Source organism: Panicum hallii, chromosome 9 (assembly GCF_002211085.1).
Source record: "Panicum hallii strain FIL2 chromosome 9, PHallii_v3.1, whole genome shotgun sequence".
Lineage (NCBI taxonomy): Eukaryota > Viridiplantae > Streptophyta > Magnoliopsida > Poales > Poaceae > Panicum > Panicum hallii.
Window position 1 is genome coordinate 63,677,354 of NC_038050.1, and position 13,084 is coordinate 63,690,437.

The following is a 13,084-nucleotide window of genomic DNA, read 5'->3' on the forward strand; positions in this document are numbered from 1 at the left end:
AATTCCAAATGGGTGGCTGGTAAATTCGTAAACCTCATTTTCTGTCGCTATCGAGCTTTGCAAGATGCAAACGAATCGCGAAATGTGTGTAGAACCGAGGGGGTATTTAACGATATCCAAAGTCTCCTTTTGCCGCATCTCAATGCTTTCGAAAAGAGAGAATAACACAAGTAACCTACTTAACCAAAGGAAGCAGCCTAACGTATATGGTATTTTGGCTAGTTTTTCAGAGCTCATTTTAACTTGGACCGCTGCAACACAACTAATTATTGATAAAAATCGATCAAGCACTTTTAGCTTGATAATTTTCCCTCAGGATACAGCTGGGCAGCCGGCACAATTCCATGAGCCGCATTTTACATATTTTAAATGAGAACCAGGTAAAATTAGCGTGGCAGACAATCCCCTGAGGCCACAACAGATCAGTGTTCTCTGGAGCTCCATTCTGTTATTTTTGCACCGTCATTGTCAAAAGAAAAAATTGTGGAGATGATTATCCATTTTTTTAATGGAAGCTCACTTGATCTTGAATCCAGATTCTAGATCAACCAACTTCTCGATGTCTTTCGCCAAATCCTCTGCCAGTCCAGTATAAGAATGCGGGGTTAGCTTTGCAAGTTTTGATCGAACCTCCTCTGGTATGTCTAGACCATCAACGAACTGCTGCATGCTATCCTTGGTGACAGCTTGGCCTCTAGTCAGCTCCTTCAGCTTCTCATAAGGTTCAGGTATTCCATATCTCCGCATCACCTACAAAGATTAATAACAGTACGTGATGATGTGATATATACTTGATGGGGAAACAACAATCGATCTGGCTTTGAGAGTTGAAACTTGAAGTTATTTGGCAATACCAAGATGCGCCTAGAAATGCTATTGATTCAGTCAAGCTAATGCAATATTAAGTCAATCACACAATAAGCACTTTCGACAAACTAATAGCAACTCAATCCATCCAAACTTCTTATAGTACAACTACTCAATTTAAGCATATGATTGACCATTGTGATGGAAACCAAAACAAAATTCACAAGGGAAAATGAAAACAAGAATACAGGATGTCTTACAGTCTGTATTGGCTCAGCAAGGACCTCCCAAGTTTTCTCCAGGTCTTCAGCCAAACGTGATTCATTCACCTGTGTAAACAGCCAATTCAGCGTAAAGTTCTGGCTTGATCATAATTACTTAAAAGTGCATGTAACTCTAACTGAGTTCATCTAAGGTTAATGGCAAAGCATGTAAACATCGGATAATCCCATGCAATGGCAAAATGCAAGCATATGCAGTTAAGCACTGAACGAAGGGATATTCTCATCCTACTAGGTCAGTTATCATGAACTTGAGTGGTGTAAATAATAGTTGGGTAAACGCCTAGCAGTCTCCTGTCTCAACTAACTTAAGTGTGTGTTTCCTGTTAGACCAAAACTTATGAAAGAAGCAAGTCGTGAGGTGGGTCTATCGGCTTGAGCATCAAGCATGATTCAAGTACTTGATAAATGATAATGATAAACTGAAAGTCACGTATACAAGAACAATATTCAAGGTACAACCATATCAAATATGATGCAAGAAAGGACAAACTCTGGGCCACGTACCTGAACCTTGCTGATTCCACGTATTGTAGCTTTGTAAGCCAATAGAGAATGACCTAATCCCACACCCAAGTTTCTCAGAACAGTCGAGTCTGTCAGATCACGCTGTCAATGGTATAACATGGTGGTTCATTAGTACAGCTGCTACCGAGATGAAATATAAAGGCCAAGTTCCAACCTTGCATAGATGCAGCAACACAAGCACCAATTTTTCATTTTGACACGTCACATTGGAAAAAATAAAATTGAAGAATAACATAGATTTAGCGGGAATACCTGCAGCCTGGATATCGGCAGCTTTATGCTTATAGCAGACAAAATACCATTCGCCAAATGCAAATTGCCATCACTATTTTCAAAATCAATGGGATTGATTTTATGAGGCATAGTGGACGAACCAACCTCACCAGCTTTTGGTATCTGAAAACAGAATTTGAGAAGATGTAGCAAGTTATAATGGAAGATATAAATCAACAATCATTACTTCTTCTCTCCCCTTGCAGTACGAATGTAATTCCCTCAAACAGTCAACCCTTTTATAGATACCTGCTTGAAGTAGCCCAGTGATATATAGGACCACATGTCCCTATCAAAATCAGTCAACACATTGTTGAACTGGATGAACAGATTGAAGAGCTTTGATATGTAGTCATGAGGCTCAATCTGTAAGAAGGATAAAACTGCATTAGAACAATGTTTGATGGTTATGATCATGGTAGTATTTGAGAAACATAATAAGGTAAATAATGGGGGAAGATTCTATTTGTACAAGAACATTGAAGACCAGAGAAGAACGAGAAACAACTGAATGTCAAAACAACAAATATGGATTACCTGAGTCACATAAGGGTTGAATTGCAAACCCAAGGATCTAACAAACTCTTCTGCCACCTTAGGCCAGTCAACTTCTGGATAAGCAACCACATGGGCATTATAATTACCAACAGCACCAGCAAATTTCCCTAGTATCTTCACCTCTGAGAAACTCTTCCCTATATCAGATAATCTGGCTGCAAAGTTTGCCATCTCCTTTCCCACCGTTGTTGGTGACGCTGGCTACAAGCAAGAATTGAAAACAATTCAAGATACTATTCCAAAAGCAACAAGCAATCAAGCAAAGTAATTGGGTAGGCTGTTGCATCGAAAGAATTACTGAGCTGAACTCTACAAAGTGACCCTGCTGAAGAACAGAATTTTTACTTAGACATATAATTCCCCCATTTTCCTGTACAAGTGAAAAGTTTGAAGAATATTCGACCGAATAGTATAATATTTTTTAATATCCTAGTAGATGTTGGTGAAGAATGTACTCCATCCCTGTAGTCTTGGAATAGCAGAGTGAGTTGATCAATCAAATGATTCCATTTTTTTCATTATGAACTTATCAATTTATCATTAATCAGAATCACCTTACTGCATCAACAACAAGAAAAGGCTCCAATTGGTAATTGTTTATACCATATTATCTCACACAGAAGTCTTTGAGAGCTGTCTATGGGAAAGTTATACCTCAAAATCAGGGTACATAAAAACTTGTTATTGTTGCTGTAGAACAGTACAAGCAACTATTACTCAAGATACAACAAAGGTGGCTTCATACCTGCCCATGAGTTCGAGACAACATAGGGTAGGCTGAATTTTGTGTTGCCAAGGAACACATTGCTTTGCATATGTCGATCATGGCAGGGAACATAACTCCATTTACCCCCTCTTTCAGAGCCAATGCATGTGACAGGTTGTTGATGTCCTCAGAGGTACATGCAAAATGGAAGAACTCCGACACCTGGGAAGTAGTTCAAAATGTCACTCAGCTTTAAGGCTAACCACAAATAAATAATCTACCCATTAAAATCCTGGCTGCAACCTGAAGGCCAGCATACCTTTGCAATCTCTGGATTTGAGCTGCATCTCTGCTTCAGAAAGTACTCAACAGCTTTCACATCATGGTTTGTTATTTTCTCGATTTTCTTCACTTCCTTCGCATCATCAATGCCAAAATTCTGGACAATCCCATTCAAGAAGAGCTGGGCCTCCTCGCTGAATGGCGGCACCTCAGTGATTTCAGGAATTTGAGAAATTTTCAGTAGCCACTTCACCTGCAGAAGGCACCTCAGTTAAGCAACATTGACAATAATACCAGAGGCACACTCTTATGCATTCCACTCCCGGATCAAGATTGGGTGCAGATATACTGTACACTAGGAGAACAAACCGGGCTAAATTAAATGGCAGATACCTCGATGAGGACGCGGTATCTGATGAGTCCGAACTCGCTGAAGAAGGGCATCAGGTCCTTGATGAAGCGATCGTACCGCCCATCCAGCGGCGAGAGCGCCATCAGGCAGAACGTATCGTTGTCCGGCAAGCTGCCGAGCTCCTCCAGCGACCTCTCCGCCCAGCCCAGGTTATCATCAGTCATCTGACCAACAGAACACAACACGACCGTAAGTCACAAGCATCAGTACCGCTGAATAGCTGGAGTTGGGGGACTCTACGGGAAGCTGCGCCTCGTCACCTCGGTGGAAGCTCCGGCGACGGCAGCTGAGGCTGAGAACTGGAGGCGTCGCGTCGGGCGGGCACAGGCGCTGCGGAGCGCGGTGGCCCTCGGGGCGGCGACCGCGCGGGGAGAGGCCGCGGCGGCGGTTGCCGGGGGTTTGAGCGACGGCGGCGCCGACATGCTTCGAGAGGCGCGGCGGGTGTTGTGGTTAAACCCTAGTGGCGGCGGAAGGATACGGCGGGGGTGGCTGCGGGTGGGCCGGTGGGGCGTGCAATGAGGGAAATGGGGGGGGGGGGGGCGGCGGCGGGGATAGAGGGCGTTGATTGCAGCCTTGCGGGGGTTTAACAAGAGCAGGGGATTTGTTGATTTGATTTGACGGCGGGGATCGGGAACTTCGGGCTGGGATTTCGAGTTTCGAGATAAATGGTGGCGGGTGGTTTTCCTCGAATTGCTTTGGACAGCAGCCGTTCGTTTGGAATGTAAGCACATATTCTCTCGCCTCCTGCGAACTGTCACATTTCAATGTCTTTATATTTAAATCACTTATAATTTGTCTTGTTGAACATCACCGAGTAGCAAGATAGATATATATATATACGCGTTAGAGTATACTTATTGATAGTGAATCACTTCTAAACATACCCTTTGATTCTTACCTAATTGATCGGGACATAGTTAAATGTATCCAAAATTATATAATTTACCTTCGGAGAAAGAATAAGTATGGAAAACTACTAGGCGTATGTCTTGAAAAGAAATATGAGAATACCATGGTGGTGTTGTAAATTTACTATCATTGCAAGTTGAATTGTTGGAAACAACATCTCATCATTAATTCTCTTCTATTCTACTTCATATAGAAAAAGATAACCTTACAGTTCTAGAAAATACGTCAAGTCTCCTCTAAAAGAACCTAAGTTATGTGGCATACACGCTAAATGGTGGAGCAAGCTTCATTTCTTTCTCTCCTCCGAAAAAATTGGCTTTCTTTGTTTGTTTGTAGAGTTACGAGGGCATGTACTTGAGCAACTCCATATTATTAGCCGTTCTATCATCATTCGGCCTTTAAATATCAAGGAGACATCGACAATAACACTAAAATTTTTTATCTCTTTTACATGTATTTTGGAGCCTTGATCCCGACTAATAAAGGAGAGAAGCAAAAGCGACGCTTGTCAAATGACAAAAAAAACATATTAGTCCAATTGATGTGATCAAGGTCTAGCAAAAACTAGTACCGGACTAAACACAATGATAATATAGACTGCAAGGCCTCATGGATCAACAATAGACGAGAGAGAGAAAAGACATATTTGAGTCTAAAAACCAAAAGGCGAACTAATCCACTCAGGTTAATTAGATTTTTTGTATGGACTAGTCCACTTAGGTTCAAGTCATTAACTTAGACGAGGTGCCCAAATTTTTCTAGGATTTCTGAGTTTATTATAAGAGTATAAAAGACGTTATTCTTTCATGGTAAACAACGTACTTATCACCATCTAGACGATTCAAAGTTTATTGGAGCGATAAATCGAAAGTATTTATAGTATAAACTTAGACATCCTTGAACTTTACTACTCTTTACATGCAATATGATAGGACGTTATATTAGTTTGATCATAGCTTATAACAATGAATTTATCAATAAATTTTGAATCATTGAATGTCAAAAGATCGAAGTGGATAGCTGAATTGGTCTTCGGTAATACTTCGGTAAGTTACACTAAAAGCAAGGGCGGATTTGAAGGGAGACTATGGGAATCAAGCTCCCCTACCTCCCAAGATCAGTGGATAACCCCCTCAGCCTCCCCCTCCATTTTGGGAAGAAAGAATGGAGAAGGAGGAGAAGGAAGAAGATAAAGGGAGGAAGGAGAGAGAAGGGAGATGAGCCCCGTCTTCACTCCCTAACTGGATTCGCCACCACCTAAAAGTGTAAAAATATAAAAATAATATCTTAAGTTTCTCGAACTTGGAAACTAGAGAACTTGATATCTTTATTCCTTGTTAGACTTATAAAACAATGATTTTTTGCATAACATGACATGTTCTTTTTGGAAAAACAATTGTTCAATTCAAGATAAAAATTTTTGGTTGAAAGCGACACAAAGAAACAAGGGAGAGTCCCGATTGCATCTCTATATAGGAGTAACTAACAACACGAAACTTTAGAAAAGAAACAACAATACAATACCCTTAATCTACCGACAGTGCTGAACCGACCAACCTTAGAAAACGCATGGGGCCATTTCCAGGTCAGCACCGCGACCTTCCTCTTCCTTGCCAGCCAACCAACGGCCATCCCCAGCCAGGTACCGCGCGCGGGGCACGCTCCCCAATGTTCCACCGCGTCAGCTCCATGCTCCTCCCTCCGGCTTGGGTGGTGGGGTGGGGGGCGGTCGGGGCGAACAGCCCCGTCGCGCGGCTCGCGCCTGTATAAAAGCCTCGGTGTCTCCTGTCGTTGTCCCCGTTTCTCCTCCCCTTCTCCTATTCGGTTCCGTCCAGTCCATCTCCTTCAAAACCCCAAAGCTGCCTTAAACAATTTCAAAACGTGAAGCTCTCCTTCACGTCGTCTCCGCGTCCGGCACCCACCGAACGACGCGGCGGCGAATCGCCGCTGGCCGGCCGGCGACCGCCTCCTCCCCGCGCCCCGCCGGAGGCCCGCTCCGGCAACAATGGCGCTCGACCTCGCTGTCGCGGGCTCGGCGGCCCGCAAGGCCGAGGTCCAAACCCTAGCGCCCGTGCTGCTCATGGGCCCACCGCCTCCGCCGCCGATCCCGCCGACGCCGGGGATGTACCTCCCAGGTCCCCCGCCCCCGGGGGTTCTCCTGCCGCGCCCGATCCCCGCACCGCTTACTCGCGAGGTCATCGCGCACATGGACGAGTGCCGGAGCCGCTCCCTCCTCAAGGTAAGCGCCGGAGCTTAAAGCTCGCAGGCACGGCTTTCCGTTACGGTGTAATTCCGTATTTCCGTGTGGATTCGTGGTTGATTTTGGTAACTGACGTTTTACGAGGTAAGTTCATTTCCGACGTGGGGATTATGCCTTCGCTAGAGGACGAGCAGAGGAGGGAGCGGGTGGTACGCGAACTCGGCAAGGTAATGGGGGTTAGGGTTTTGGGCTTAAAAGGTTTCTGCTTGCAATATTAGCTGGAATTGATGTTTTGATCTGGTGGTGGCTGTTGCAGATAGTGATGGATTGGGCAAAGAGGGTGGCGTACGAGCAGAGGAAACAACATTGGATCACATCAGCCGCAGTGTTGACCTTTGGCTCCTATGCCTTGGGGGTAAGCAGGGATGCAAAATTTGTGCATGGTTTCTTGAATTTTTTTATGGGGATGTGACATCCAGTGGGTATAGTTGGTCATGTCATTGATTTAGAATGTTCTGTTGTGTCTGTGTTGCATTTACTTATCTTTTGTATACGGTGTTCTATATAAGCGCATTAATAGTTACTGAAGTCGATGCCAGTAATCTTCATTGCCCGTTATGTGTGTCAAGTTGATCATATAAACCTTTTGAATCGCTTAGCTAGACATGCGGTATTGTTAGTTTTATACAATATTCATTCCACAAGTTGTCTCTTCTGTGCAACTGCCTGTTGGAGTTGCATACTAGCATATGTGCCATGATCATATTAGTAAAGAGTGTCTTTTGCATTGATAAATCTGTCAATTATGATGGTTTTGAATTTTGATAGTGTTTTAATGAAGCAAATGAGGAGCACATAGCTCCTCTGTTTTTCTCCCGTTTGTTTTCTGGGCTTGCTGAGTTAATGATATGGTGGAACCATCTGGCTGACTGCAATTCTCTTATACAATTGATATTGATATAAGGCCAATGATCTGCAGTGCAACTGCAAACTGCAATCATATCATTTGCAAATATCGAACCTCAATGTTCAAAAGATATATAGCTAGCCATTGTTTAAAAAAGTTGATTGCATGTAAACCAAAAAGACGTATCTGTATGACTTGGAAGGAGTATGGGAGATTGCTTATTGGAGTCTTCTTCTATGGTTATAAAAACATGCATGAGCTTGTATAAACTGTGTGCTTTGAAAGCTTTAACAGAAGTTAATCCAGACAAGTAAGTCAGGGAGTTAGAAAGAGCTGCTAAATATGATTGTTGTATTGTTAACTATATGCAGGTTTTCAAGAATGAACATTGTACTTCATAGAATGGTTTGTTTTGCATTTTCCAAATCATTGTTACCATGCCATCATTTTGTTTTCGAGTTTCTTGATCTTGATTTATTTAGTTTTTGATAGTTTAATTGCATGTTCAGCAGCTCAGCTAGGATAATTGAAGGTTTATAATTTGAGTTTGCCTGTTTATACTTTACAGTTTATAGTATTGCTTCTGTTATTATCCCGTTGAATTTTCTGATTTATCTTTTTTTGATAAACCTTGACTAAAAGTTTTCTACTTTGAACTTTGAAGGCATATGGACCTGAATCCGATATTGATGTTCTCTGTGTCGGTCCCTATATTGCATCACTGCAAGTGAGTATCATTTTTTGTATTTTGTTTTTGCTGACTAATTTGAATTTTACTCAGAAAAGTGTTCATGTGTTGATTTGCAGCATCATTTTTTTGTTGTCCTGCGACACATGCTTGAAGGGAGGCCAGAAGTATCAGAATTGCATTCAATTGAAGGAGCTAAGGTTCCATTGATGCGTTTTAAATTCAACGGAATTTTAGTTGACTTTCCTTATGTCCAACTCCCAGTGATCAATGCTGCAGAGGTAAGCATCGTGGTCTCCTGTAGGTGTTTGTTTACTACCTTATATTACATGTGTTACATTTTGTTCATTCCATGGAACTTGTATTTCTAGTTTTTTCAGAACATCTTTGCTCTGCCCATCCCGTAACATTATGCTTCGTTTTGGTCATGCTATACCTTTGTTTAGCTATTTCTTGCTATAGCTTGTGGTAACATATAGTGAGGTGTACACTATATCTTTGGAAAGCGACGCCTGATTATGAAGAACTAGATTTTCCTCCATGAAATTTCAGTCCAGCAACTTAATGAGTTGTACTACATTTTATCAGCATGGTTTGGGTCTTTCATGTATTCGAGTAAAGCATGGTAACATTTGTGAAAAACTGAAAACTATCTTTGATGTCCTTATGCCTATACTATACAATAATTCCATCTTCCCTTGTCTCTCATGTGATTTTTACGATTAGTTTGAAGTCATTTAGCTATTTTTCAGTTTGTAGACAAGAGATATTTTACATGGTATCTGGTGCTCGTTTTAAGTTCTCACACTCTTTACACTGTGCAGGCTATACATGCATTTGATCCCCGTGTGCTAGAGAATGTTGATGGGGCAAGCTGGAAATGTCTATCTGGAGTTTGTGTTAATAGACAAATCATTCAATTGGTTCCTAATATGAAGGTCCACAATAACCTCATTAGATTTATTTGCATTCTGTTATCCTTCATTTATTTTATTCCACTCTGTGCCTTTTTTTGTGTTTCAGACCTAATGTTGTCTCCCATTGTATCACTCTGTTCCTTATATATAATTGGTTATATTCCTCAGTTTGGTCTCTGCTAATGTATTTTTTTCACTGCTGGATCAAATGTTATTTTGCTATTACTGTTAGATTCTGTTATAATTTTTTATGAGTTCCTTAAACATTTCTTGCTACCACACTTCCTATTCTAATCTTTTTTCCTTTTATGGGGGTAAATCAACGCAGAAGTTCCAATATCTGTTGCGGTGTCTTAAACTATGGGCAAGAAAAAGAGGACTTCATTGCCATGTAGGTGATCTGTCTATAGTTGCTTATGATGTCATTATCTTCTCTAACTATGCTACTAATGTTTGCCTGATGATATTTTCAGCTACTTGGCTTCTTTGCTGGGATTCATTTGGCGATTCTTGCTGCATATGTTTGTCGCAGACATCCAAATGCTAGTATTAATACTTTGTTATCTTTGTTCTTTGAGATTTTTGTTCATTGGCCTTGGCCTCTCCCAGTGAGTTTGCTTGATCCGCCAGCTCTTTGTCGGGGTACTGATGGGTGCTCTCTCATGCCCATAATGTTGCCCTGTATTCCACCAGAATTTTGCTCTTCTAGTATGACACAAAGTACTTTCAGCAAAATCAAAGAAGAACTTCGGCGTGGTTATGCTTTGACCAAGGTATAGCTATTCTTGCTAGGCTTTTATTTATTTAATAATGTCCTCTCTCTCTGTGTGTGTGTGCGTGTGCGCGTGTGTGTGAAAAAGTCAATCCTTGTTATTCCTTGTTTATATTTCCACTATCACATCATGCTGGAATCCAATATATGAATTACTGAATACATATGTTACCAAGGAGACTTGAGATGTCATATTATCAAGATTTCAATACCTTTCCCCTTTTTCTCTTTGCTGAATTATCGTATTACATATTTTAAAATTGGTAGAGATTCCAAGTAATTTCCTTTTTAGCATTTTGTTAAAAGCTACCGAGTAATTTAGATCTGAATGGATCGTTTCTTACTTTCAGGTTTGCTCTTTTAAATTGTTGAATTTCCTTTTTTTTCTTTTCATTTGGTCACTAGTTCATTTTCTCGTAAAAGGAAAGAGGTTAACTGGTTTTGTTTCCACTGAAAAACTGAAAGCTGATAGATATCTTACAATGCCATTTCCTGCACATGTGAACTTCGTGGAGCCCAAGATGGATATGACTCCTCCATGCTCAATAAATTTCTCATTTACCAACAAGAGACTTATCTTCATCATTTAACTAGCCACCAAGTAGTTCACTGACTCCATTGCTGTTTACGTTTTAGATTTTCACTTGCTGATAATTTTTCAAATATGTTATGCTGAAGTCTTTGTGCTAAATGTCTTAAACAGTTTTCATTTCACTCACCTCTGTTATTGGTGCAATGTAGAAGGCTTGCATGTTGTCCCTGAGTGGCAGGTTGATATTATCTCATTTGTTTCTTCCACAGGATACCAGAACTACTGATTTTGACTGGAGTTGGCTCTTTGCACCTTTTCCATACGGTGCAAGATACAAATGCTTTCTCCGCATATTTCTCTCTGCTCCGATGGCTGAAGAATTACGTGACTGGGTTGGATGGGTGAAATCACGTTTCCGCAACCTTATTCTCAAGGTTATTTCACCTGTTCTTAAGCATGTGTGTTTTTGTTTTTCACATTTCTGGGTTGTCGTGTTAATGCTGATCTTGTAACTCTCCAAACTGATGCTCTGTCAGCTCGAGAGTCTTGGTGTTTACTGTGACCCAGATCCATTGGAGCAAGCTGATCATACCATTAATGAGCCAAATGTTGTATTCTTCTGGGGTCTCATGTACAGAAGGAATATTCAAATATGTACAAGTTCTCTCAAAGAAGACTTCATGAAAAGTGTCCTGAATAACATCTATGGAAAGGAAAAATGTGCCCATTCGGATATCACAATGTCCATTGTTGGGCCTCCCCAGCTGCCTAAAAGTGTTTTTGATCACTCAGTTTACTCAGAGAAGCTGCCACCACATATGATGGGGCACCAACTAATGAAGCAGAGCTACAATGCAGTCAGTTAGGGCTCCAATATCATATTGTCCGCGAGCTTCGTTTGTGAATATGAGAACAGTGAGAAGCCGATGTTGAGATCGTTTCCAACATCAGAACTTCAGAATTTTTGGCTGTCCTTTTATATGTAGGGGCTTGTTCATGCCTTTGGCACAAGGAATATGGAAGTATTCTATCGTGGAGCTGGATGTCGAGAGCTGGATCGTTCTTCAAGCATCCAGCACAAAATAGGGCCATTCAAGCGACTTATTCCTGTTGTGAGGCATGTGCAGGTACATGTATATTCATGTACACAGCATAGAAATTGGTATACAAGTGACAGGGAGGTACCATATAGCCGTATGTACACTGTAGGTGTAATGTTTGTACCCAGCAGCAAAAAATGTGTAAATTGCTTCCTGTTGTTAGAGATGCTGCTGGGCAGTGGGCAAAGATGTGGACGTTGATATGAAATGGATTGTGAATGGAAGTTATCCATTCTAGGTCAATATGAAAGTGTTTTGGATCGACCGATCCACTTTAGCTGTTGTAGGCTGCAAAAGAACTTTTGTCTGTCCTACCAACCAAGAATTTGTTGTAGTGATCATAGACTTTTGAGGAAGCAAAATTATGTACTCAAGCGTTAAGTCTGGCCTAAGCTTGTTGTAATTGCAGCCAATGCTGTTTCCGTTTCTCTGTATTCCCGTAATCAAGTGTTGTTGAAGGTTCAAAATTAGAATACATCCTTCTGGTTTGTGACTGAACCAACTTTTGTCAAAGATGACACTCATTTGGATGCATGCCAAAATTTGGTAAGCTTCTCTCCTTGACATGCTCTGTGCATTTCTGGACAGTCACTGGCTAAATTCTGGGAATATAATTTTGGTCGCGTACAGATGAAGCAAGACCTGTATGCATGGGGCGCGTACTGATTGCATTTCTGAGTATGCTTCTAGCCTCGTACCTTGCTTTCGTCCAAATTGATGTTTCAGTAATCTTGCCTCGTGTCCAAAAATAAAAGGGAAGAAAATAGAAAAGTTACCAGAATAGTGAAAAGTTACCAGCATAGTAGTACTCATTAGCCAGCATTGCTTCTTTCCCGTTCTCGTTGCTCTCTTGAATTAGATATGAGACAATTTAAAGGCAACATCATCTAAACTTTGGAGCGTTGTTTCTTCCTTTGTGGTGTGATGTACTCCCTACGTTCCAAATTTTAATTCACCAGCTTTGTCCTAAGTCAGATAAACTTTCAGCAAGTGTTTAGAAAATATATTACAGTAACATATATATAGTACCAAAAATAAATGTACTATAAAATCATATTTCACGGTGGATCTAACGAAATTAATGCATGTTGTAAGTGTTCTGTTTTTTTTATAAACCTAGTCAACGTTACAGGAGTTTGATTTAGAATAAATCTAAAGTAGACTATAGAATACATCGTAACTTCGCAGTGTCCCTACGCGTATGATTGTTTT

At 41.1% G+C, this 13,084-nt stretch overlaps 2 protein-coding genes across 2 annotated transcripts; one reads left to right on the top strand and one right to left on the bottom strand.

Moving 5' to 3' along the window:
* Positions 1-236: 236 nt before the first annotated feature.
* Positions 237-4,370, bottom strand: LOC112873845 (adenylosuccinate lyase-like). Its single transcript, XM_025936923.1, has 10 exons — positions 4,108-4,370; positions 3,829-4,011; positions 3,473-3,688; positions 3,193-3,375; positions 2,427-2,648; positions 2,139-2,255; positions 1,869-2,012; positions 1,596-1,697; positions 1,068-1,136; positions 237-750 (listed from the first exon to the last, which is right to left on the bottom strand). Exons 1-10 carry the CDS (start codon positions 4,267-4,269, stop codon positions 517-519), a joined length of 1,632 nt encoding a protein of 543 aa, XP_025792708.1. The 5' UTR covers positions 4,270-4,370; the 3' UTR covers positions 237-516.
* A 2,391-nt stretch (positions 4,371-6,761) lies between these two features.
* Positions 6,762-12,298, top strand: LOC112873846 (nuclear poly(A) polymerase 3-like). The gene is made up of 10 exons (XM_025936924.1): positions 6,762-6,995; positions 7,106-7,183; positions 7,273-7,371; positions 8,528-8,590; positions 8,671-8,832; positions 9,376-9,489; positions 9,797-9,859; positions 9,942-10,241; positions 11,042-11,206; positions 11,309-12,298. The coding sequence occupies exons 1-10, from the start codon at positions 6,762-6,764 to the stop codon at positions 11,636-11,638; spliced, it is 1,608 nt and encodes a 535-aa protein (XP_025792709.1). The 3' UTR covers positions 11,639-12,298.
* The last annotated feature ends 786 nt before the right edge of the window (positions 12,299-13,084 follow it).